Source organism: Colobus angolensis, unplaced genomic scaffold (genome assembly GCF_000951035.1).
Source record: "Colobus angolensis palliatus isolate OR3802 unplaced genomic scaffold, Cang.pa_1.0 Scaffold31, whole genome shotgun sequence".
Lineage (NCBI taxonomy): Eukaryota > Metazoa > Chordata > Mammalia > Primates > Cercopithecidae > Colobus > Colobus angolensis.
The window spans coordinates 10,024,117-10,047,141 of NW_012116377.1; the positions used below are offsets into that span (position 1 = coordinate 10,024,117).

The 23,025-nt window shown below is 49.0% G+C and overlaps 1 protein-coding gene across 2 annotated transcripts in view; it reads left to right on the forward strand.

Moving 5' to 3' along the window:
- ADCY5 (adenylate cyclase 5) overlaps positions 1–23,025 on the forward strand; it is a 167,332-nt gene that overhangs the window by 75,589 nt on the left and 68,718 nt on the right. For both annotated transcript variants that reach the window (XM_011950791.1, XM_011950793.1), the window contains exon 2: positions 18,504–18,653. In XM_011950791.1, coding sequence (XP_011806181.1) covers positions 18,504–18,653 — 150 coding nt within the window. The remainder of the gene's footprint in view (positions 1–18,503; positions 18,654–23,025) is intronic.

The window sequence follows — 23,025 nt, forward strand, 5'->3', positions numbered from 1 at the left end:
CAGGCACCCAGTGGTTTTGGGGGTGGGAGGCAGGCGTGTGTGTTCCTCTTGAGGTACTCTTGCTCTGTCATCTTAGGCATGTGGCCGGGAATAGCATCTGGTGTCGTGGGCTTAAATTCCACTCCAGTCTGCCTTTCTGAGGACTTGGGGCTTTTCCCCTCCATCTCAAGCTCTGGGAAGGGGTGCTGCTTCCTCCAAATGGGGAGGAAAAGGGACACTCCCCTATCTCCTTGCCTGGGTGCCCTCAGGATATGGGTGCCGCGCATGGGCTGATAGCCTGCCCAATCGGGCATTGTGATGTTTCCCTGGATCCTCCTGCATCCTGGGGAATGTCATTCGCTGCTTTTGTGCTGGGGGTAAGAGCAGTGTGGGCTGCTTCTGAGTCCTGAGGCCCTGGGGCACCTTTTGCTTTTCTGCCCTTCACTGTGTAGATATGCAGGGGTAGGGTGGAGGACAATCAGGCAGGAAACGGAGCTTCAGATCCCATGCTACCCACACCTGGCCTGGCTTTCGCTGCTGATGGGGAGAGCCCTGAGGCATTGCCCACAATGGGTACAGAAGTGGCAGCCTCATCCCCAGCTCTTGCCCTGTTCTCCAGGCCTGGCTGAGAGAGATATCGGCTGCCATGTGCAATGCCCCGAGGCTCAGGACCAGAGCCCGGCTTGGGTCCGGCCATGTGCCACTTCCCCTGGGAGACAGTACTCTGGTAAAGCACCCAGGCCTGTGCCTGGTGCTTCAAGGCAGTTGACAAATTACTGATGTTCTTATCTTCTCCACTCTCCTCAGGGGACTGCGATCGATTGGTTGGAGCTCTCAGTTTCTTGCTTTTACTAAACCTAGATAGGCAGTGGAAGAATAATTGCTTTCCTGACATTTTATGTTATCGCCTTATTTAGTCCATCACCTTAATCTTTATACAGTCCTTGAGAAGTAGATAGTATCATCCTATTTTGTAGGAGAAGATTCTGAGGTTTACTAAGGTTAAGTTACTGAGTCACCACCACACATAGGAAAAAGGATGTGAACTTGGATCTTTGATACCAAGTCCCAGCCAGATCCCACGTTTTCACCACAGCATGCTTCGTCTTCTTGAGATACTGCAGAGCTCACTCCTTCTTTCCTCTGGGCCGCTGTTTGTTACCGTGCAGAGTCCGGCCACTGTGCTTCCTTCCGTCTTGAGAATCAGCCCCTCTGTCTGCTTTGTCTCTGCTCTGGTTTCTGGGCTTGGTCCCAGGTCTTGTCAGGAGCACTGCTCAGATGCCTTCAACCATTCTTGGAGTGGCCTTGGTGTTTTCACACCTCCAGCCCCATCCTGCCTTCCCTTGACTTTGTGTGCCCTGTGTACTGTGATTTCTCCCTTCTGCCATGGTGCATGTGGTGGGAAGGGAGGAGGAGGAAGTGAGGGAGGAAGGGAGAGGGCAAAGGGGAAGGAGGGATGGGATAGGGGCTTGCCATCTGGATACTCAGACCTAGAAACCTCTGCTGTTTGCAGGTATATTAGGGTCAAGGCTAAGCTGCTGTAACAAAGAGACACCAAAATATAATGGCTTTAAGAAGATGGGAATTTATTTCTCTGGTTTCATAGTCTCAAAGTGATGGGATCCAGGTTGGCAGGATGATTCAGTTCCATGGGGTTGCTCCACCACCCCTAAGGACATTATCCTCATTCATATGGTCAAAGCTGGCTTTGGAGCCTATCTGTGTTCTAGCCCAGAAGAAAGTGTTTGATAACAAAATGGGAGGTGACATGGGAGCTGCATGTAGCACTTCCATTCATACCCCACTGGCATAGTCACATGACCACACCTTGCTGCAAGAAGGGCTGAGAAATGCTGTCTGTGGCTGGGCAACCATGTGCCCAGTGACTGCGTATTGCCTGGGAAGAATGGGGCAAGGAATTTAGTTGGACAGCTTACAGTCTCTGTCACAACCTTTTAAAAATTATTATTTTTAAATAAAAAGGTTAATCTTAATTATTCTAAAGGGGGTAATGGTGTGATAATCTATAGTCCATCACTTGGACCTCAAGCTGAGAATGTGTTTCCAGGGGCTAGGGAGTGTGCAGGGCAGGTGAGTCTGCAAATGAACATTTGCCACTCCTCCCACTGGCCGTTTTTATAGTCTTCCATCATAATGGTTGAGTTTCATGGCTCACCCTTTGGCATTAGGTCATGCCTCCATTGGCCCTGGGAGAGAAGACTTAACACTGTTACTCCTCATGCCCCAAGAATTAAGGCAATCAGTGCTTCCTGCAGCTGTGGTGCCAATTCTGGTCACCCTTCCTACCCCCTTGTTAGCAGCACAGCCAGGAGAGAGTGGAGACCAGGGCAGAATCTCCTGGTTTCTCTCTGGAAGGCTGAATGACATCACAGATAAGACTCCCCAGAGTCCTCAGGATGTCAGTGCTCTTGGGAAGCAGCTGAGAACAATTTGGTCACATTCTCCCATTGTACATAGAAAGAATCCTCATAGGACCCAGAGAGCAGAGGAGTTTGCTGATCTGGCCCAGCCTGTGAGGAGAAGGGCTGCACTGCAGCAATCCAGGCCTCTTGCTGTTCACCAAGCCTTTCCATGAGATTCGTTTGCACATTAACTCATTTCTCCAGTAGACTCAGTCTCTTCTGGGAATTTCCTAGTGATATGCTCAAGGTCAGCTAGCAAATAAGGGACTCTCCAACACTTCAGGCGAGGTCTCCCAGTTCCCAGACACTCACAGGGACACACAGACTTGTCTCATGTCTCATCTCCCTGATAGAAACCATCTCCAAATGCTTAGTGGCCATGGCAGTTAGTACCACACTCATCTTTCATTTAATTCTGATGTGGGCCTGGGCATTCCTGCAGGTAAGGATTGTCTTAGTTCATTTTCTGTTGCTGTAACTGAACACCACAGGCTGGGTAACATATAAAGAATAGAGGTTTATTTAGCTCATGGTTCTACAGACGGGAAGTCCAGGAGCATGGTGACAGCACCTGGTGAGGGCTTTCTTGCTCATCATGATGTGGTGGGAGGCATCACATGGCGAAAAAGAGCACGTGTGTGCATGTTAGCTCAGGTCTCTCCTCCTCTTCTTATAAAGCCACCAGTTTCATCATGAGGCCCCACCCTGATGACTTTAATCCTTATTACTTTCCAGAGACCCCACCTCCAATCGACCTGTGAATTTGAGGATTAAGTTCCCAACAAATTAAATTTCGGGGTACATGCAAAACCATTGCAGAGACCCTGGAGCCCATCTCCCACCTTGTGTTTGATGCTCACCATCAGAGGCAGCTGGGGATCTGGGACTGTCTTCTCTTGTGAGTTGGAATATTCAAGGCCTTAAAGGTACCCTGCAGCCTTCAGTTTTCTTTTCATCCATGTATTCATTTAACAAGTATTTATTGTGGCCTGATATGTGTCAGCCTCTGTCCTGGATAATAGGGACACAGCAGTGAGCAGAGGAGACCTGGCTGCTATTTACTTTTTTTTTTTTTTTTTTTGAGACAGTCTTGCTCTGTCACCCATGCTGGAGTGCAGTGGCACCATCTGAATTCACTGCAACCTCTGCCTCCTGGGTTCAAGCCATCCTCCCACCTCAGACTCTCAAGTAGCTGGAACTACAGGCATGTGCCATCATGTCTAGCTAATTTTTTTTTTTTTTTTGGGAGACAGAGTCTCACTCTGTCACCCAGCCTGGAGTGCAGTGGTGTGATCTTGGCTCACTGCAACCTCTGCCTCCTGGGTTCAAGTGATTCTCCTGTCTCAGCCTCCCAAGTAGCTGGGATTACAGGTGCGCACCACCATGCCCAGCTAATTTTTTGTATTTTGAGTAGAGACAAGGTTTTGCCATGTTGGCCAGGCTGGTCTCGAACTCCTGACCTCAAGTGACCCACCCACCTCCGCCTCCCAAAGTGCTGGGATTACAGACATGAGTCACCGTGCCTGGCCTCCCATCTACTTCTCAGCCCTCCAGATCTCTAATGGCATTGTTAGTCCCAGTCTGTGTTGGTTTACGCCTGTACAGTGTTAGCAATGGTGTCTTATTAGCAGGTGTCATTAGCTCCATTATAGAGACGAGCGCATTCAGATTCCTGTAGGTTGTGTGACTAGCTCCAAGTCACAAGACTGGCCCCTGGGGCCCCTGACTCTCAGCATAGCACTCCTCTCACTGTATCTTCCTGCCTCTCTCCCCCAGGCAGTCTTTGGGGCCCCTAGATCCCTGCTGAGGGGCCCATGGTCCCCTCCGTCCCCACAGGGCAGCCTGTGCAGTGCTGAGTAGGGCCCAGGCCTGCCCCACAGAAGACATGGCCTCATCTAGGTTCCGCACTCATTTGGAGGTTAGGTAAGCACTTGGCGGCAGTTTCATTTTCTCTTTAGTGTTTTTTTTCCTTCTGGATTCTGCTGACCTACAATGAGCCTCAGAGGTGAGGAATGGAAAGAGGGAGGAGATGTGGGCGTGGGCGGATCAGGCTAGGGGATAGGGGAAGGCACCAGGGAAGCCGGATTTCACCTGTGTAGGGTGGGAACCAGAACTCTGAGTTCAGGTGGGCTCCTTCTTCCCGCCCCTGAATCTGACTCCAGCCTTTTGTCAGCCCCCTCCCTCCACCTACACGGCTGGCACCACCCTCAGCTGTCACCACTACTCACGGGAAACAATGAAAGTTTGTCTGATTTTCCGGGAGAGGAGGAGGAAGCTGAGGGTGGGAGAGCTTGGGGGAGTGGGGATAATTATTCTCCAATATGAGATTTTTGGAAGAGAGCAACTTGATTGCACTTGGAGGATAAATAAACTTCTAGCCCACAAAACTTCTTGCCAGACCACAGAGCAAACATCTCCTTATCCTAGAGGTCAGAGAACTGCAGGAGAAGCAGTTTGTGGGTGGGCGAAGCATCATCAGCTTCCTTGGAAAACCTTTGCAAGGTACTGCCCGCACGCCAGCCTCTCCTTGTCCTCCCGCCCCAACTCATGTCCTTGGTTTTTATGGGAACGTGTCTGCCTTTCTCCGCTGCTTTGTACATGTGATTCCCCTGCCTGGTCCAGGGATGAGGTGGGGGCCGGTGCCTGATTCTGAAGGACTCCTGGCTTCCTCTGGGATTCCCCATGGATCTAGCACGGTTGGATGGGGGACTTTTGTGTGACTTCCAGGTATGACAGGCCTTCTTAAAGCTGTAGCTTATATGCTGCAATGCTGAGCATTCCGTTGCATTGCAGGAGAACGGAAGGCAAAAGATTTGAAATCAGGGATTTCTCTGAAAGTCTTTAAAGTAGCATCTCCATTTAGAGGGAAATGCAAATTGTCCCTGCTTGAGCAGCCGGAGGCCCAGGCTGTGGCCACTCCATGGACTGTCCCAGATGGTGAAGACCTTGGGCATCACCCACTGCCTCTGAGTTTCATGGATGAGGAAGCCGAAGTTCCCAGAGGAAGGAAGCTGAAGTTCCCAGAGGAAAGGTGACATGCCCAGTGCCACATGTTTGTTGTTTGCAGATCCAGGCTGAGAACTCATACCTAAGTTCCCAGGCCTTTCTCCACACTGTGCTGCCTCTAGATGTTCATTCGTTGTTCTTGAGGATGCCCTCCTCCCCATGGTTTTAAATTCACGTATTCTCCCAAAGCCCCAAGTTTTGTGATGTGCAAGAGAGGTGAATTTGGAGTCTGATACCCTTCTCTAGACTGTCCTAGATACCTCAGTCATCACGCCTGAGCCCCTGTCATACACCTCCATGTCCCTTGGGTCTCACCTCCAGCCCCCTTCCCTTTTCTGTTGCCACATCTCATGTTCCTGAAAGCCACAGAGAATGACTGTCCTGATGTACCATCTGAAATCGGCCCTGAGCTTGGCAGATGAATCTGAGCCTTTGGGAAATTACCCCCTCAGGGGCAGTAGGGAGGCAGATCACTCTGTGGGCCTAAGGTGGGCCACCAATTGCCCAGCAGTTTGATATTCCGCAAGTAACCTGGGATCTGTCCCTCATCCACTGTGCTCCAGGTCCCTCCTGTCCTGCCTCCCCTGTGTACAACATGAGTGCTGTCCAACAGAAATATATTGAGAGCCACATATGACCTTCCAGCTATTCCAGTGGGCCAAAAGGAAAAAACAAAGAAAACAAACGAACCCACGGGTGAAAGTAATTTAAATAATACATTTTATTTACCCAATATATCCAGAATATCATTTTATCATGTAATGAATAAAAAACAATTTCAGACTCCAGTGTATTTTATATTTACAACACCCCTCACTTCAGACCAACCACACTGCAAATGTTTCTAGCTATGTGTGGCTAGTAGCTCCCGTGGTGGACAGCTGAGTTCTGCGGGGAAGTACGGTGCTGCCCTTATTTGCCTCTTTGGCCCCTCCCCTCCCTCTGCCTCTGGATAAATCAGGTTTCCTAACCTCCATGCTGTATTCATTCAAGCTGTGACCCACTCGTTCTCCCTTCACTGCCAAACATCCAGAGTCACCTTCATTCACCGTCCCCTCATGACCTCATGACTTAACCCCTTATAGCTCAACTCCTCCTCTATCCAGTCTGCTCATCCATCTCTTTTCAACCTTTTCCACAACACCTGATTCTGTTGACTTTCCTACTCTTGCATTTAGCTTTTGTGACACTTTCTTATTCATAACCCATTCACCCCAAAGCCAGCTCGTCCTGGACTTCCCTAAGTAGATTATGAACCAAAGCTCTCTTCTTCCCATAGATGCATCACCCAGGCTCAAATACTCCTTGCAGATGCCTTGCTTGGGGGTCACTCTGCTTTCCCTTCTCAGAGTTTGAGCCTCTCCAAGGCCCCTGGTCCTTCTCGTCTGTGCTATTTCCATAGCCCTCTTTTAGTCTCTCTACTTCTAGCATCTTCCTTTTCACTGCCTCCTTTCCAGCTGTCAGTTTAATCTACCCAAAGTTCTGCTGTGATCACATTTCCCTTTTGAAAGCTGGCAGCATTAGAAGTTGTAATAACAGGGGAACATGCTTATGTTACAATATTAAGTGAAGGCCAGGCGTGGTGGCTCATGCCTGTAATCCCAGCATTTTGGGAGGCCAAGGCGGGTGGATCACCTGAGGTCAGAAGTTCGAGGCCAACATGGTGAAACCCCGTCTCTACTAAATATACAAACCTCGTCAGGCCGGGCGGGGTGGCTCACGCCTGTAATCCCAGCACTTTGGGAGGCCGAGACGGGCGGATCACGAGGTCAGGAGATCGAGACCATCCTGGCTAACACGGTGAAACCCCGTCTCTACTAAAAAATACAAAACACTAGCCGGGCGAGGTGGCGGGCGCCTGTAGTCCCAGCTACTCGGGAGGCTGAGGCAGGAGAATGGCGTAAAACCCAGAGGCGGAGCTTGCAGTGAGCTGAGATCCGGCCACTGCACTCCAGCCTGGGTGGCAGAGCGAGACTCCGTCTCAAAAAAAAAAAAAAAAACAAACCTCGTCTCTACTAAAACTACAAAAATTAGCTGGGCATGGCGGTGGGCGCCTGTAATCCCAGCTACTCTGGAGGCTGACACAGAATTACTTGAACCCAGGAGGCGGAGTTTGCAGTGAGCCAAGATTGCGCCACTGCACTCCACCCTGGGCAACAGAGCAAGACTCCGTTTCAAAAAAAAAAAAAGTAAAAACACAGGATACCAAATTATATAAACGGTAAGATCACAGTTTTATGAAAGCAAAAACAAAAAGCCATAAATAGATTTTTTTAAAAAAGGAAGTAAAAGAAATAAATGGAAACGTTAATACTGGTTGTCTTTGGGTGATAATTGATTTTTTTTTTCCTTTACCATGATTTTGAAGTGTTACATAATGAATGTACATTTTATAATCTGGGGAATGAATATACTTTTTATTTTTGTAAATGCAGCCATCAAGAGTTTTTTAATGCCTCCTAGATCATGTGCTGGTTCCTTACTCTGACATAGAAAAAATTCTTTCATGATCTGGCCATGACCCCCCTTGTCTCATCTCTGACCAATCCTCTCCTTGCTTCTGGTCAGCAGTGACTACCTGGTGTTCCCAGTGTAGCCCTGGACTCTTCTTCCTCTGCCCCATCCATATCGATGCTGTTTGCATCACCTGTATGCCCCTCCACTGGGATGCCCGCTGGCCAGGTCCTTCCCATCTGCAGATGCTTCTCCGGGAAAGGTCCTAGTCTCCACTGCCCAGACATGATTTCTTTTTCTATTTTGAATCTCTTTTCCCATTTGACTTATTCTCTCTGGTTTTATAGGCATTTTCATTCTTATTTTATCTCTTCTGTCAGAAGAAAAGATTCTTCAGCCTGCCGTACTCACGGCACAAGCATGTACTTTTTTCTTTCTTTATATAAGTTTATCAGTACTTCTTTTTAGAGTAATATATACAATAGAAACGTTGGAGAGTATTCATTGGTATAAAGAAAAAAAGTAAAAAAGCACTTATCATCCCGCCACCTAGAGATATTCCATCACTGTTAACATTTTGAAATGTATACATGTGAAAAATTGGGCTCATGAGGTATATGCAATTTCATATTCTTTTTTTCCCCCCACTTGACATTGTATTTTGGAAAATTTCCCACAATGTTGAATGTTATTTAAATAAGATGTTTTAAAGGCTTTGAGATGTTCCAGGGTATTGAGCACCATAGTTTTGTTTTATTTTATCTTAAGGCAGAGTCTTGCTCTGTCACCCAGGCTGGAGTTCAGTGGCGTAATCATGGCTCACAGCAGCCTTGACTTCCTAGGCTCAAGTAGTCTTCCCCCCTCAGCCTCCCAAGTAGCTGGGACTACAGGTGCATGCCACCATGCCCGGCTAACTTTTTATTTCTTTGTAGAGATGGCGTCTCACCATGTTGCCCAAGCTGGTCTCAAATTCCTGGCCTCAAGTGATCCTCCTTCCTTGGCCTCCCAAAGTGATGGGATTACAGGTGTGAGCCACCGTGCCTGGTGAGAGCACCATAATTTATTTAACTGTTCTCCAGTTTTTCAACGTTTAGCTGTTCCTAATTGTTAACTTTTATAATCATCCTTGGACATAAAGCCCTGTTCAAGCTACTGAGGTTTCTGTGGTATAGATTCCTGGGAGGGAACTAATTTATTGGGTCAAAGGGTATGAATATTTGGAAAGCTCTTCATACATATTGCCAAACTGGTTTCCAGAAAGGTCATGCCAATTTGCATTCCCACTGATAATGTAGGAGGGCGCCTATTCCATTGCATTCTTACCAACATTATTGCTATGAAAAGAAAGCTTTGATATTTTAATAGGCAAAATACTGCTTTTATTGTTATTTCTTTGCTTATTAGTGAGGGTTCACATCTTTTGATGTCACACATTTGTAAGTCATTTGTATTTTTACTTTGAATAGCTTATTCATCCACATTACCCATTTTGTTGTTGTTGCTCAATTCTTTTTTTTTTTTTTTCCCAAGAAGGAATCTTGCTCTGTTGCCCAGGCTAGAGTGCAGTGGCATGATCTTGGCTCACTGCAGCATCCGCCTCCTGGGTTCAAGTGATTCTCCTGCCTCAGCCTCCTGAGTAGCTGGGATTACAGGTGCGCACCACCACACCCAGATAATTTTTTGTATTTTTAGTAGAGACAGGGTTTCACCATGTTGGCCAGGCTGGTCTTGAACTCCTGACCTCATTATCCACCCACCTCAGCCTCCCAAAGTGCTGAGGCATGAGACACTGTGCCCAGCCTTTTCTTGTTGTTAAATTCTACCCATTTATTGTTAATTGGCAAAATACTTTGTATATTAAGGGTATTTCCTCTGGCATATTCTTTGGGAACTGAATGTTTATGAAATTAACTTGAGAATAGAGGATAGAGATTGTGGAGCCTGCAGAGTCTATGTCCTCCCAACCACTTCCATACCTTGTCTGACTTCCCCACCAGATCTGGAGTCCTAGAGGGCAAGGTGGCCGGCAGCATGGTTTCCCAGTGCTGGGCACTCAGTCAGTGTTTGTCTTGTTCATGTAAGCACTATTACGTGAAAGCTGTTATTTCTCTCTGGTTGCGCAAAGCATGGGGTCTTCCTAGGAATAAGTAATTAAAAAATAACAAAAAATAAAATGTACAGTGTGGCCACGTCTCTCTAAAGGCACAGCTGTGCAAGTTATAGAAGACATTATCTCCCTTGCAATTGTTGCTATTTACTTTACAAATTTAAGGGCATTAAAACCACAATGAGGTACCATCCTCACTCCTGCTAGGATGACTATCATGAAAAAGATAACAAAATAAGTATTGGCAGGGCATGCGGAGACATTGGAACCCCCATGCAATGTTGGTGGGGATGTAAGGTGGTGCAGGTGATTGGAAAGCAGTTGGGCAGTTCCTCAAATAACACAGAGTTGCAGTGTGACCCAGCAATTCCGCTCCTAGGTATATCCCCAAGAAAACAGAATATATCCATGTAAAAACTTGTACATGAATGTTCATCACAACAACATTATTCATAATAGCCAAAAGGTGGACACAACTCAAATGTCTATACCTGATGGCAGATAAACAATATATGGTAGATCTGTGCTGTGGAATATTATTTAGCTGTAAAAGGAACGAAATGCTGATACAGGTAGAGCATCCTGAATCTGAAAATTTGAAATCCAAAATGCGCTAAAATCTGAAACACTTTGAGCTCTGACATGACACCATAGTGGAAAATTCCACACATAAGTACTTAACACAAACTTTGTTTCGTGCACAAAATTATTTTGAGATATTGTATAAAATTTCCTTCAGGCTACATGTAGAAGGTGTTTATGAAACATAAATGAATTTCATGTTTAGATTTGTGTCCCATCTCCAAGATATCTCATTATGTATATGCAAGTATTCCAGAATCTGAAAAATATCCAAACTATGAAACACTTCTGGTCCCTAGCATTTCGGATAAAGGATTCTAAGTCTGTGTGTGCTTATGTGGACGAACCTTGAAAATATGCCAGGCGAGAAAAGCCAGACACAGGAGGCCACCTATTGTTCACTTCCATTTATATGAAGTGTCCAGAATAGGCAAATCCATAGGGGTGGAAAGTAGGTTCGTGGTTGTCAGGAGCTGGGGGAGGGTGGGGTGGGGAATAGGCAGTGACTAATGGGCATGGGGTTTCTTTTGGAGATGTTGAAAATGTCCTGAGGTTGGTAGTGATGGTGGCACAGCCTTGTGAATACACTAAACACTACTGAATTTTGCACTTTAAAAGAGTGCATTTTATGGTATGTGAATTGTATCTCCATAAAAAATAATTAAGGGAAGCTACACTAGAGTAAGACTTGGCTTTGTGAGACAGGTGGGCCTCTCTTACCCATAGCTGTGAGTTCCCTAGAGAGAGTGACCCCGGAGGACATTCATCGAATCTGGCAGTGGCTGGGAGTAGGTCCCTAATCAGCAGTACTTTATGTGACCAGGATCTATGAAGAAGGCCTGAGGCGCCTGGGACAAGGGTGAGAGAAAGTTGAGTGTCTCTTTATTAAATAGAATAAAACAAAACTAGATCTAAATTAAGTTGGGATAAATAACAGCTTAGTACAGTAGAGTAGGATGAACTGTGAGCTCAGAAAGAGATGGCTATGATCCCAGTTCTGCAGCTGCCTTGCTGTGTAACCCCAGCCAAGACCCCTGCCTTGAGCCTCAGTTTCCTCATTGGCAGAGGGGGATGATGCTGCCTAACTTGCTTATCTTATAGGGATTTGATGAGTGTGAAATGAACTACATGTGAGAAAGTGTTTTGCAGACTGTATATTGCTGTACCCAATTATTCCTAGATACTTGTCTTTCTTCACATTTTAGTCTATTTTGTTTTTCCTTAAAATGTATTAAGCAGATGCTAATTGTTGATTTGTCAATATTTCATGCTCTAATTTTAGTAACATTAAAGTTGTATTAAACATTACACTTTAGAATCGTATTATAGATTGTTTTTTTCAGACACAGTGAGTAGCTGGGGTGGGCATGAGACAGGGAATGTGGTCTATGATAAGACTTAGAGAGCGTTCATACTGGCACAGGAGTTTGGGCTTTATCTTACTGGTAATGGAGAGTCCTGGCGGGTTTTGGGGTAGGAAAATGTCGTAATGTTAGGGTATCATTTGAGGATCTCTGGCATAGAGAATGGTGTTCACAGAGGCTGGAGGCCCCTCAGGAAGCATCCTCAGTTCTTGAGTCGAGGGGGAGTTCCAGAGCAAGGGAGTGTGACAATCCCAGAGCAGCTAGATCCTAGCTGGAAAGGAGAGGAGAAGGGGGATATTGTCTGGGCAGGACCCTAGTGAGCAGAGAGATGGGCTTGATGTTTGTCCAGAGCCAGTGGTATAGAACTGGCCACTTCCTTGAAAGAGGACCTCGTCACAAAAGCCCCCAAGCAGATATAATGCAGCTTTGATTACCAAAACACATACAGCAGTCTTGATTCTTTGTGAAAGGAAAAATTTTAGAGGTGTCACTCATTATGATTAGAAAAACAGTTAAAAGTATGTAATAGTTAAAAAAAAACACACACACAAAACATTAAGCACCTAATCGAGCATGGTGCAGTGTACAAGGAACCATGCCGATATGCCTTCTAAGAGTATATAATTTAAGATTATTCTTCCTTGAATTATTTTATTTTATATCTTGATGGGGTTCCGCCGGGGTTCCCCGAGCTTCCCGCCACCCCTGTGTAAGACAAATGAAATTCAGTGTAGGAGGAAGGAAGTCTTGCTAGGATGTCAGCTTCTTTTATTTGGGACTCATTTCGTTGTTAGTTCTATGTGTTTGTAAACTGACAAAGGACTAAAACAGGAAGGAGTTTTGCCTGTCTTTAGGGCCGGGGCCAGGGGACACCTTGCAGGAAAGGGCCCCTCCTCCTTTTCTACTACCCAGAGCAGGGGGAGCTGGTCCTCTGCCCCCAGGGTCCCTGAGGTGGTCCAGCATCTTGTGGTCCTCGGGTGGATTTGGAAAATCAGATCTCACCTCTTTGGCTTGCACTTCTTCAGGGTGATTGCAGACTCTGATGCACAGGGAAAATGCTGTAGTCTGTCTACTCTGTCCTCACAAGTGGAGGAAGATCTGGAAAAGGGAGTAGGGAAGAGTGGACAGGAGCTTGGGGAGAGGGTTGTCATGACTGGGGGAGGGCAAGTGTGGTTTGAAAAGGACCCCTGGTGGGGTTGTCCAGTAAAATATGGGTCACTCAATTAAATTTGAATTTCAGATAACAATGAATAATATTTTTTTAGTATAAGTAGGTCCCAAATATTGCCTGGAACCTACTTACACTAAAAGATGTATGTGTTGTCTGTAATTCAAATTTAGCTGAACATCCTGCTCCCTCCCCCATCACTAAATCTGGCTCCCCAGGAAGTTCTGATTCCTACCACAGCCAGCACCATTTACCTGTGAACCATACTGCAAGGAACAAGCTGACTTATCGGGAACAGGAACCGCATAAAAGAGCAAACTGAGCGGGGATCTTCCCCAACTCATTTCCTTCTACTCCAAAACCATGTGTTTCTCACTCCCCTTTGCCTTGCACCGTTCCCAGGATTATCCAGTAGCAAGCCTATTGTAGTGGGCCCACGGAGCCCCTGAAAACTCAGAGAGGAGAGGCAGAAACGACCGCAGTGCCTGAGGCTGGTGGCTGGGGTTTCTTTGAGTCTTCCCGAGGAGACACTGCACAAACCGAGCACCGTAACTTCCCACTCCTGGCTCAAATCAAACCTGCAGCCTGCGGGCAGCCAGAGATTGGGTTTCAGAAGTGCTGGGGTTTTAGAAGTATTAAATATTCATCGGCATCTCTCCTTGGTTTTGACTCTGAGAAGAGAGTCAAATGTTCCCCCTCTAGTGGAGTCCCTCTTGGTGTGGTCCTGGGACCCCCTGGACCTTGTTCACCTGGACCCCATCCACCTGCAGGGCTTGTTTTAAACTTTTTGTTGTCGTTGTTTTGGAGTCAGAGTCTTGCTTTGTTGCCCAGGCTAGAGTGCAGTGGTATGGTTATAGCTCACTGCGGCCTCTACCTCCTGGGCTCAAGTGACCCTCCTGCCTCAGCCTCCCAAGTAGCTGGGACTACCTGGTGAATTTTTTTATGTTTTATTTTTATTTTTTGTAGAGATGGGGTATCATTATGCTGTCCAGGCTGGTCTTGAATTCCTGGACTCAAGTGATCTTCCCACCTTGGCCTGTCGACTCTTCCCTACTCCCTTTTCCAGATCTTCCTCCACTTGTGAGGACAGAGTAGACAGACTACAGCATTTTCCCTGTGCATCAGAGTCTGTAATCACCCCGATGAAGTGCAAGCCAAAGAGGTGAGATCTGATTTTCTTTTTTTTTTTTTTTGAGACGGAGTCTCGCTGTGTCGCCCAGGCTGGAGTGCAGTGGTGCAATCTCGGCTCACTGCGAGCTCTGCCTCCTGGGTTCACGCCATTCTCCTGCCTCAGCCTCCGAGTAGCTGGGACTACAGGCGCCCGCCACCACGCCCAGCTAGTTTTTTGTATTTTTAGTAGAGACGGGGTTTCACCATGTTAGCCAGGATGGTCTCGATCTCCTGACCTCGTGATCCACCCGCCTCGGCCTCCCAAAATGCTGGGATTACAGGCTTGAGCCACCGCGCCCGGCCCTGATTTTCCAAATCCACCCAAGGACCACTTCCCAAAGTGCTGGTTTTACAGGTGTGTGCCACCACATCCAGCCGCTTGTTTTAAAGCAGATGCTGAGGCTACTCCAGGGCTGCAGTCTGCTGTATTGTTGGGTCTCCTTTTCACTCTACTTGGTGTAATGTGGGCATATGTCACATGCTTCCCCATACCACTAACTCTCTCTACACACACACACACACACACACACACACACACACACACACCACTTGTGTTCCATGTGGTTAGATGTGTCCCATGAGGCCAGCGCAGGGAAAACCAATAAACCCTTAATTAGGCCCTGTTTACCTGCTGTTGTGAAGCCTCAGCAGTGACTGATATCTGTTACTATTTACTAATTAGGTCCTTTACACAAGGACAGGGTTTATACTTACTTTTACTGTGCCTGTCTTTATGGGGGTGTAAGAGGTGGCTCATTATTTGGTCACTGTTTGAGTGGAGAAGAGAGCCCAGCAGCATTTGGACATACCTTTCTTGTCCCCAAGGTGTGAGATCATTTTCAAACTTCAGACTCCCTTTGTGTGTAAGCAGAATTCCATCAGATTTTACCGATACCTCCTCACTATTCATAACCAGAGCATCTGCACAGGGACCTTAGCACCCTTTAAGACCTGGTGCCCAGATTCCTGCTTTTTTGGCAGATGGTGTGAGTGTGTGTGAGTGAGGCAGCTATTAATCTCTTTTTCACTTTCAGGTCCAACTTGCTGAAATCCGACCTTTCCAATAGCCTTGCTCAAGACCCCACCCTCAAACCATAGCACCCTCTTTCTGCCTGCCTGGTTTTGTGTTTAGTAAAAGAGAGATGAACACCAAGGCACACTAAGCTTAGCAAAGCCATTTGGATGGATATTGGGTTACCGTGCATCTTTTTACCTGGATTTGCACTGTCGGTTGCCATTGGCCTTCTGGCTATAGGAGGAGTCAGATTACAGCAGGAGAGACCCGGAGGATTAGTACAGAGATGCTGCAGCAGACACTTGATAATTACTTTGGGGGTCGTGTCTCAAAATAGACTGTGGCCTCTCTTTCTGGCCTCAGAAAGAGGGAAGGCCATTCTTTCTCTGTCCAGCCATCTGCTTATATTTTCTCTATTAGTTTTGATCCAAGGTTGGTTGAACCTGCAGATACAAAACCTGTGGATATAGAGAGCCAACTATACCTTTAGACATTTTACTTCCAATTGGTATTTACTTATATATAAAAGTAGGCTGCTTTTTGTGTATTGATCTTATATCCTATGACTGTTCTAAACTTGCATGTTAATTCTGGTAGTTTTTTAAATTTTTTGAGGTTCTTCTATGTAGACCATCATGTCATCTGCAAACAGAGACAGTTTTATTTCTTCCTTTCTAATCTGTGTGTCTTCTGTTTCTTTCTCTTGTCTGATTGCGTAGGCTAGGACCTCCAGTGTAATGTTGAATAGGAGTGACAGGAGGAAACAACCTGGCTTTGTTGCTGGTCTTAGGGGAAAGCATTCAGTCTTTCACCATTAAGTATGATATAATTTAGCTGTAGGTTTCTGTATATGCTATTGATCGGATTAAGGGACTTCTATTCCTAAGTTGGTAAGTTTAAAAATTATTAATGTATGTTGCATTTTGCCAAATGATGTTTTAGAAACTATTGAAATGATCATATGGTTTTTAAATTTTAGTCTGTTAATATGCAAAATTATGTTGATTGCTTTTTGAAGTTGAGCCAGGCTTCATTCCTGGGGTTAAGCCCATTTGGTCATGTTGTATAATATTTTCATGATGCACTAGCCTGTCTGAGGCTAGCTCCTTATCTTCTCCTTCCCAGTTTCTCCTGTCTCACTTCTGTTTTTATCACCTGGCACCTTCCTCTCTTTTCACACAGATCTCCCCTAACTAGATCATCCTTCAGAATTCCCTGTGGCCTACCCCTCCGCCTTCACTTCCTCATCTCTTCCTCCTTATCCTCTCCCAGTGGTTCCCAGTGGCTTCCCAGAGGCCTGTTTTGGGGATCTCACTTCATAATCACAGCATTGGTTACTGCTTCAGGCCACGATCTGTTTCCTCCTGGACTTTCTTCTCCCTGGTCTTAGGGGCTCTTCCTTCTGTGTCAGCTCTGCCCTGACTGGCTCCCAGCCACACACAGGTCTTTGTTCCCTCATGCTTTGGGCTTCTGTGGCAGCGTCTGGACCTGTCTCCCATTCCTGCACTCTTGCCTCTGATGAATCTTCCAGAAGCCGCGGGCTCATCCAGCCACTCTTTGGTTCAACAGTCCTTTTGGGGGACACAAGCATTCCATCTATAACACTCTTCAAGTGGATTGTAAGTTTCTGAAGAGCAGGGATCTTCTTTCCTTGTGATAAATAGGTTGGCTTTTCCTATGCCATGGGTTTACATAAAATGACAGTGATGGGATTCTAGGGTAGATGGGGTTGGGGTGGAAGAATATGGGAGTTATAAGTCAGCAACAATAGTCGGCTGAGGCAGTAGAGCTGGAAATCTGAACTTGCCCCTTCCTGGAAGGCACATCCAGGAGACACATGGGGAGCTCAGGGCATTCTTCAGCCGGTAGGGAGTAAGAGTCTGAAATGGGAAAGAGAAAGTCTTTTCATGGACTGGGGCGTACACAGCATGCGATGTCTCCAGGGAAAGGTGGTACCACATTCAGCAAGGAGCAAGGGCAGGACCACCTCAAAGCTGTGGTGGGCAAAGCCTTCAGGTAGAAAGCAGACCTGAGTCGAGAGCCAAGAGGCCCCTAGAGAAGAGCGTAGGAGTCATCTGCCGGGGCCACTGCCAGGCAGCGACATCCCACAGCAAGGCCCTTTGGGATGCAAATGGCCAAGTGCCTTCCATACCCCAGGACTTGGGACCAACACAGGCCTCCTGAGGGCTGAGGGAGCCACAACAGAAGGTTCAGCGACTGACCCGGGCTCCCCTTCTGGAGCTGGGACTAAGAAGGAAGTTTTTGGAGGGAGTAACTAAGGTGCAGCTCAAAGCCCCCACAGCCTGGGAGCCGGAGCGTCATTGTGTGGCTCTGTCCCATGTGGCCCCAAGTCAAGGACAACAGGACCCGTGTACTCAGATACCCAGGAGCTCTATCTGCCAAGAGAAATTTTGCCTACGCATCACTCAGTGGGATCTGAATGTACTGTGTAACCTTGCTTTCCGCGTCGTGTTGTATTGTGTTTCGTTTTCCCTTAGCTTTTCAGTAAGTATTTCCTTCAACGGAATTCCAGCTTCAACTCTGCTGACCCGGAGGGTCAGTGGCATTTTTCCACACATACATCTCAGTTGTTGGGAAGCAAGGGAATGGCAGGCACTGACCAACTGGTGCAGTGGTTGTCAGAGGGCTGGTAACAGAAAGACCAGAAGCCTAGGGAGGAAGGAGTGGAGACCCACTGTGGCCACGGACCCTGACTGGCCAGCCTTGTCCTTTCATTCCCTAGAGCATTTGGCACAGTGCTGGGGACCTGAGGGGATTTGAGAGGCCTTGATTCATTGTAGCTGATCCCTGGGGGAGGGTGGCCCCTTGTCCTGTGCTGGACTCTATCACACTTTCAAAAGTGAAATCCCAGCACCCTTGTGGCACCTTCCTTGCGGTGACCCTCCTGCCTCCAGCACATACACAGCTCTGTCACAGTACATGTAACCTTTTAATTTCTGGTACGATAGGCATGTTTAGTATGATTACTAAGTGATTCAGTGTCCTTAAAAGACATACCCCATGACAGGCCAGCCAAACTTCTGGCTTTGAGGACATCAGAGAGCCTGATCGATTATGCCCGGCTGCTCCCAGTGGTTGGCTGCATGTGGGGTGCCCTCAGCATTTGCTTGCTAGCGCCAGGTGTGAGTTTGCTGAGACGGGGGCTGAGGGCTCCACACTTTGGGGCCAGGAGGGTCAGGATCTGAGCTCGGTGTGCTCCTCTCTCCCTCTGCAGCTTGTTTCCAATGTTCTCATTTTCTCCTGCACCAACATCGTGGGTGTCTGCACCCACTACCCAGCTGAGGTCTCCCAGAGACAGGCTTTCCAGGAGACCCGAGAGTGCATCCAGGCGCGGCTCCACTCACAGCGGGAGAACCAGCAGCAGGTGAGTGAGCCCCCTGCCCTTGCGCAGTGGGAAGGAGTGGAGACTCGAGATGTGCCTCCCCTGAGCGCCTGGCCTGGGGCAGGTGGTGCTCATTACAGCTGCCAGCCCCACTCCCTGGGAGGGGCCCAACCCATGGGGAATGTTTCCCCTGGAGAGAGTCCAGCATTCCAGGCCCTGTGGGAAGGGAGCTCTGCCCTGCCCATGCCTAAGGCCAGGTGCCCATAGCCATGTGGTGTCCCTGTGGTTTGCAAACAAGCCCAGCAGCAAGAGGGTCCCTCCCTCCCTCCCCACACGGCTCCCCCTCCCTCCCTCCCCACACTGCACCCCCCTTGAGTTGCAGTAAGGAGAGAAGCCAGCATTCCTAACTGGGATTGAGTGCTCCCCAGGGGAGGGATGAGGGAAAAGAATAGACAGGAGCTTCCTCCCCTGAGACACCCCACACCTGGCTATTCCTCTCTGAGTTCTGGGTTTTGGTGGTTCAGAGAAGGAAGAAAGTCCCATCTCTCCCTAGACTTGCCTGGGCCAGGGAAGGCAGGCCATTCCCAGGGTTACAGATTCCTGGTGCAAAGAGGGACCTGCCCTGTGTGCACCCCTCTTGGGTGGGGTGGGAGCAGGGCTAAGGGCCACATCAGGGGTCCAGCCCCTTCCCTCTTTGGGGTTGGAGTCCTGTTTGGATTCCAGGTCTGGATCCCCACTGTCTCCTCTCCTGTGTGTGAATCAGGTAGGGGTCTGGTGACTCTGAGTGATGGCTCCCACACAGGAGGCCTGGGGGGCTGTGTGGCTTAGGGGAGAGAGTGGGCGGGTCTGCAGAGCAATGGGGCTCCCACTGGCTCCTATGAGATAAGGTTGCTCCAAACCAGAGGCCTTCCCTCCCCTCTTAGATTACCATCTCCCCAGACCCTCAGCAAGCATCAGTGGAGCCCACCTGAGTGCCACATGCGGCGTCAGCTCCCATGGCTGATACGAACATGGAAGGTCTGCCTTTGAGTGTGGGGGACATGGAGAAAGGGCTAAGATGGCAGTGGTCACTCATGGCTCCAGGCCAGCATGGAGCACATGTTGTGGCCACCCTGAGTGCAGAATGTTTTACTACTGCGGGGGACGTCCTTGATGCCATCTGGTTGCATCCTAAGTGAGTCACAATGACAGGCTGGTGACATCCAGACAGCCAAACGAGGGGGCAAAGCTCTGTAGTACCTCTCCAGGCCCCCAAGTCCCCACCTGTCCCCACTTCCCTTCCAATGCTGCCTCGGTGGTCGCCATGTCTTGTCAGGTCCCCACTTACGCTGACTAGTCCTCAGCCTGGCTCTCCCCATTCACTCTTTGGCCCTGTCTGAGCTTCTGGTCCAGCATCTTGAAGGAAGCCCTTGCTGGCAGTGTCCCTGGGGTCCTCCCACTGCCCTTTATTATTAACACAAGTACGTCACCTCTGACACACTGCACCATGCTCACCCCAAGGTCTCAGCATTCCTGAAAAGCCCCTTATCTCATCCCCATTCCAGGCCTCAGCGTCTCTCACCTGAGATCAGGATACCTCCTTCTTCTTCCATTTTTGGGGCTGCCCCTCTCACTTCTCCAGGGGAATTACCATTTTACAGCTTGCCACAGTTTCCTTGCTCTGGCCTGGGCCAGTCTGGACATTCCACCAAATCCACAGGGATTTAGGGGAGAAAATATTTTTGCCATTCCATATTCGGAGCCAATGTGCTGAGGAGGGGACGCTTTCTGCGGACAGGTGCTTCTCAGCCAGCCACAGCCAGCAAGGCATGCAGAGAGAGCTGCCGGGGCTCCCTGGGGAAGCTTCTAGGTGCCCTGTGATGAGTGGGCTCAGAATTATCCCCCAGCGGCCTCCTGACTACCCCTCCTGGCCCTCAGCCCCGGAGGTGGTTGGAAATGTAGGAGGCCTATCATGAAGCCAAACGGTTTGTAGCACGGCCTCTCGCAGTCATCCCACGCTGTCTTTTAATTCCTATTTCTGTCACCAGTAACTATTTACTAAGAGTTGGGCTTTGGTGCTCGTGTTTCCTGCTGCCTGGGGGGCCAGACCGACCCACAGGGAACACCGCCCTTCACGAATGTGTCAGCTTCTCAAGCAGAAGGCTCTGGGCCGTGGCACTGGGCGAGATGCAGCTCCGGTCCCCCAGGTGGCCTCTCCTCACACACAGTTAACAGGCTACTGATGTGGGGTTTCAGCAGGTGGGGAGGGGATGCCGGCAGCCAGAGTCGGACCCCCCCCTCCTGGGAAAAGGGAGACCCTGAAGGAGGGTGGGGAGCAGCGGAGGAGGAGGGTGATGCCAGCTGAGGAGCTTGTGTGCAGCAGCAAGAAAGACCCCAGGAAGCGTGGGGGCCTCTGGGTTCTGCTGTATCTGGAGTAGAGTGTGGATTTCATTTCAGTGCTGCTGGGACAGCAGGTGGAAGAGCAGGGAGGAGTCAGATCGTGGAAACCTCCAGGCCAGGCTGCGGGCATGGGCTGATCTCAGCAGGGTCAGGAGGCTTAGAAGGCGACGTGGTCTGGTATGTTTTAGGAAAAGCAGTTGCTTGCTTGCAGAGGGGAGGATGGACCAGAGGCAGCAAGCTTGGAGATAAGGAAAGTGATCTAGAGGCTGCCCCGGTCATCCAGTCTGGCCCTGAAGGTGGCCTGGGTGGTGACAGGTTAAGGTTGGGGTGGAGAGGGTGCTTCAGCAAGGAGAGGAGCAGCAGCCAGTCTGGGGGTGGCAGGAGTAGGCCAGGCAAGCATGAGGCATAGCAAGGGGGTAAGGGGACATGGGCATTGATTTGCAGTGGAAAATAAGGAAGAGTGAGTTTAGTGGGTCTGGAAAAACTCGTATGTGATGTGGCTGGTGAAACTAGAAAACTTTTGAAGGTGTTGAGCACAGGCAGTGTTTCAGAGAGATTGGGGCTGTGCAGGCACCAGGGAGGGCAGAGGGAGGCTGTCTGTCCAGGGTGTCGCAACCAGAATCCAAGAGCCAGGTGAGAACTGCATATGGGCAGTGAAGGAAGGCACAGAACGGAAAGGACAAGTGCGAGAGCTGTTTCCAGATGAGCAGGACTTCATCGGTGCTGGACAGGGCCTACCGCTCAGGGGAAAGGAATGAGTGTCAGAGGGAAAGATCTGAAAAGCAAAAGCCACTTATGTGGGCAGGGCCTTGACACTGGTGCAGCAGAATGGGGCTGTCCCAGGTCAAGGCAGGGAAATGGAAAGAAAAGTGATTGGGGAATGACAGTGCGGAAAGCGAGTGTAGTTTGGGTGTGATGTCAGGGTGGTGGTGGCAAGACATCCAGGTGGGCAGCTGGAGGCTGGCGAGCCATGGACAGGAGGTAGGGATGTGGGAAGTGGCTGACAGAGCCACCTCTACAGTGGGAGCCTTGGCCATGGATTTACTCCCAGAATGCAGGCATGGATGGAGCGAGGACAGAGGTGGGATATGCCATATTTGGGGCCAGGTGGAGGGAGGAGGGTGACTCTAGCATCTGGTGTGGAGTGAAGGGCAGGAGAATGAGGAGGGCTGGAGGCAGCCAAAATGAAAGGCTGCCGATGAGCAAATGATGTGCACCAGCCTGACAGGGAGTCTGGCAGGGAGGCAGCTCTTGGAGCAGGGCAGGCCCAGGACAGGAGCTCAGAAAGAGGGCATAGTCCAGACTCCATAACAGGCTGATGTGAGCCTCCACGATGTGGCCTGCCCCTCCACTTGCTTCTCTCCCACCTCCCCTGCAGCTGGTTGTGACGTGATTTCTCGAAGTCAGCTTGCTTTCCCTCTCTCCTGGGCCACTGTCCCCCAAGTGGAACTGGAGCACCTCCTTCCTACCCCATCCTTCCCGTCTCCAGGAAGCCCTCTCTGACTACCCCAGTGGAGATCAGCTGTCCCTACTCAGTGCCCCCATAGTAGCGCCCGAGACCCCTATTACACCAGATGCTTTCTGAAGGAGGAACCTTGCCTGTCTCACTCTTGGTGTTAACTCTCTTGGTCCCCAGAATAGTGCCTGGCACATGGTAGGTGCTCAATAAATATCTGAAAACTGATGGAGTGGATCTCATGTAATGCTCTCAACAACTCCATCCCCATTTTACAGATGAGCAACCTGAGGCTCAAAGAAGTTCAGTCATTTGCCCAAGGTCATGCAGAGTCTCAGGTGACATCCAGGATTCTAACCTGAGGTGCTCAGTACTCACAGGGTCACCGAGGCACTTTTGCCAGAGAAACGTGTGAGGCGGAAGGATCACGTGGTGTCCTGGGGAGGGAAGATGGGGGACAGGTAGCCTGCACGCACATACACACACATGCACATACACACACACACACACACACACACACACACACACACACACACACACACAGTGTTAGCCCAGGAGTCCCGGGAGAGCCTGAAAGGT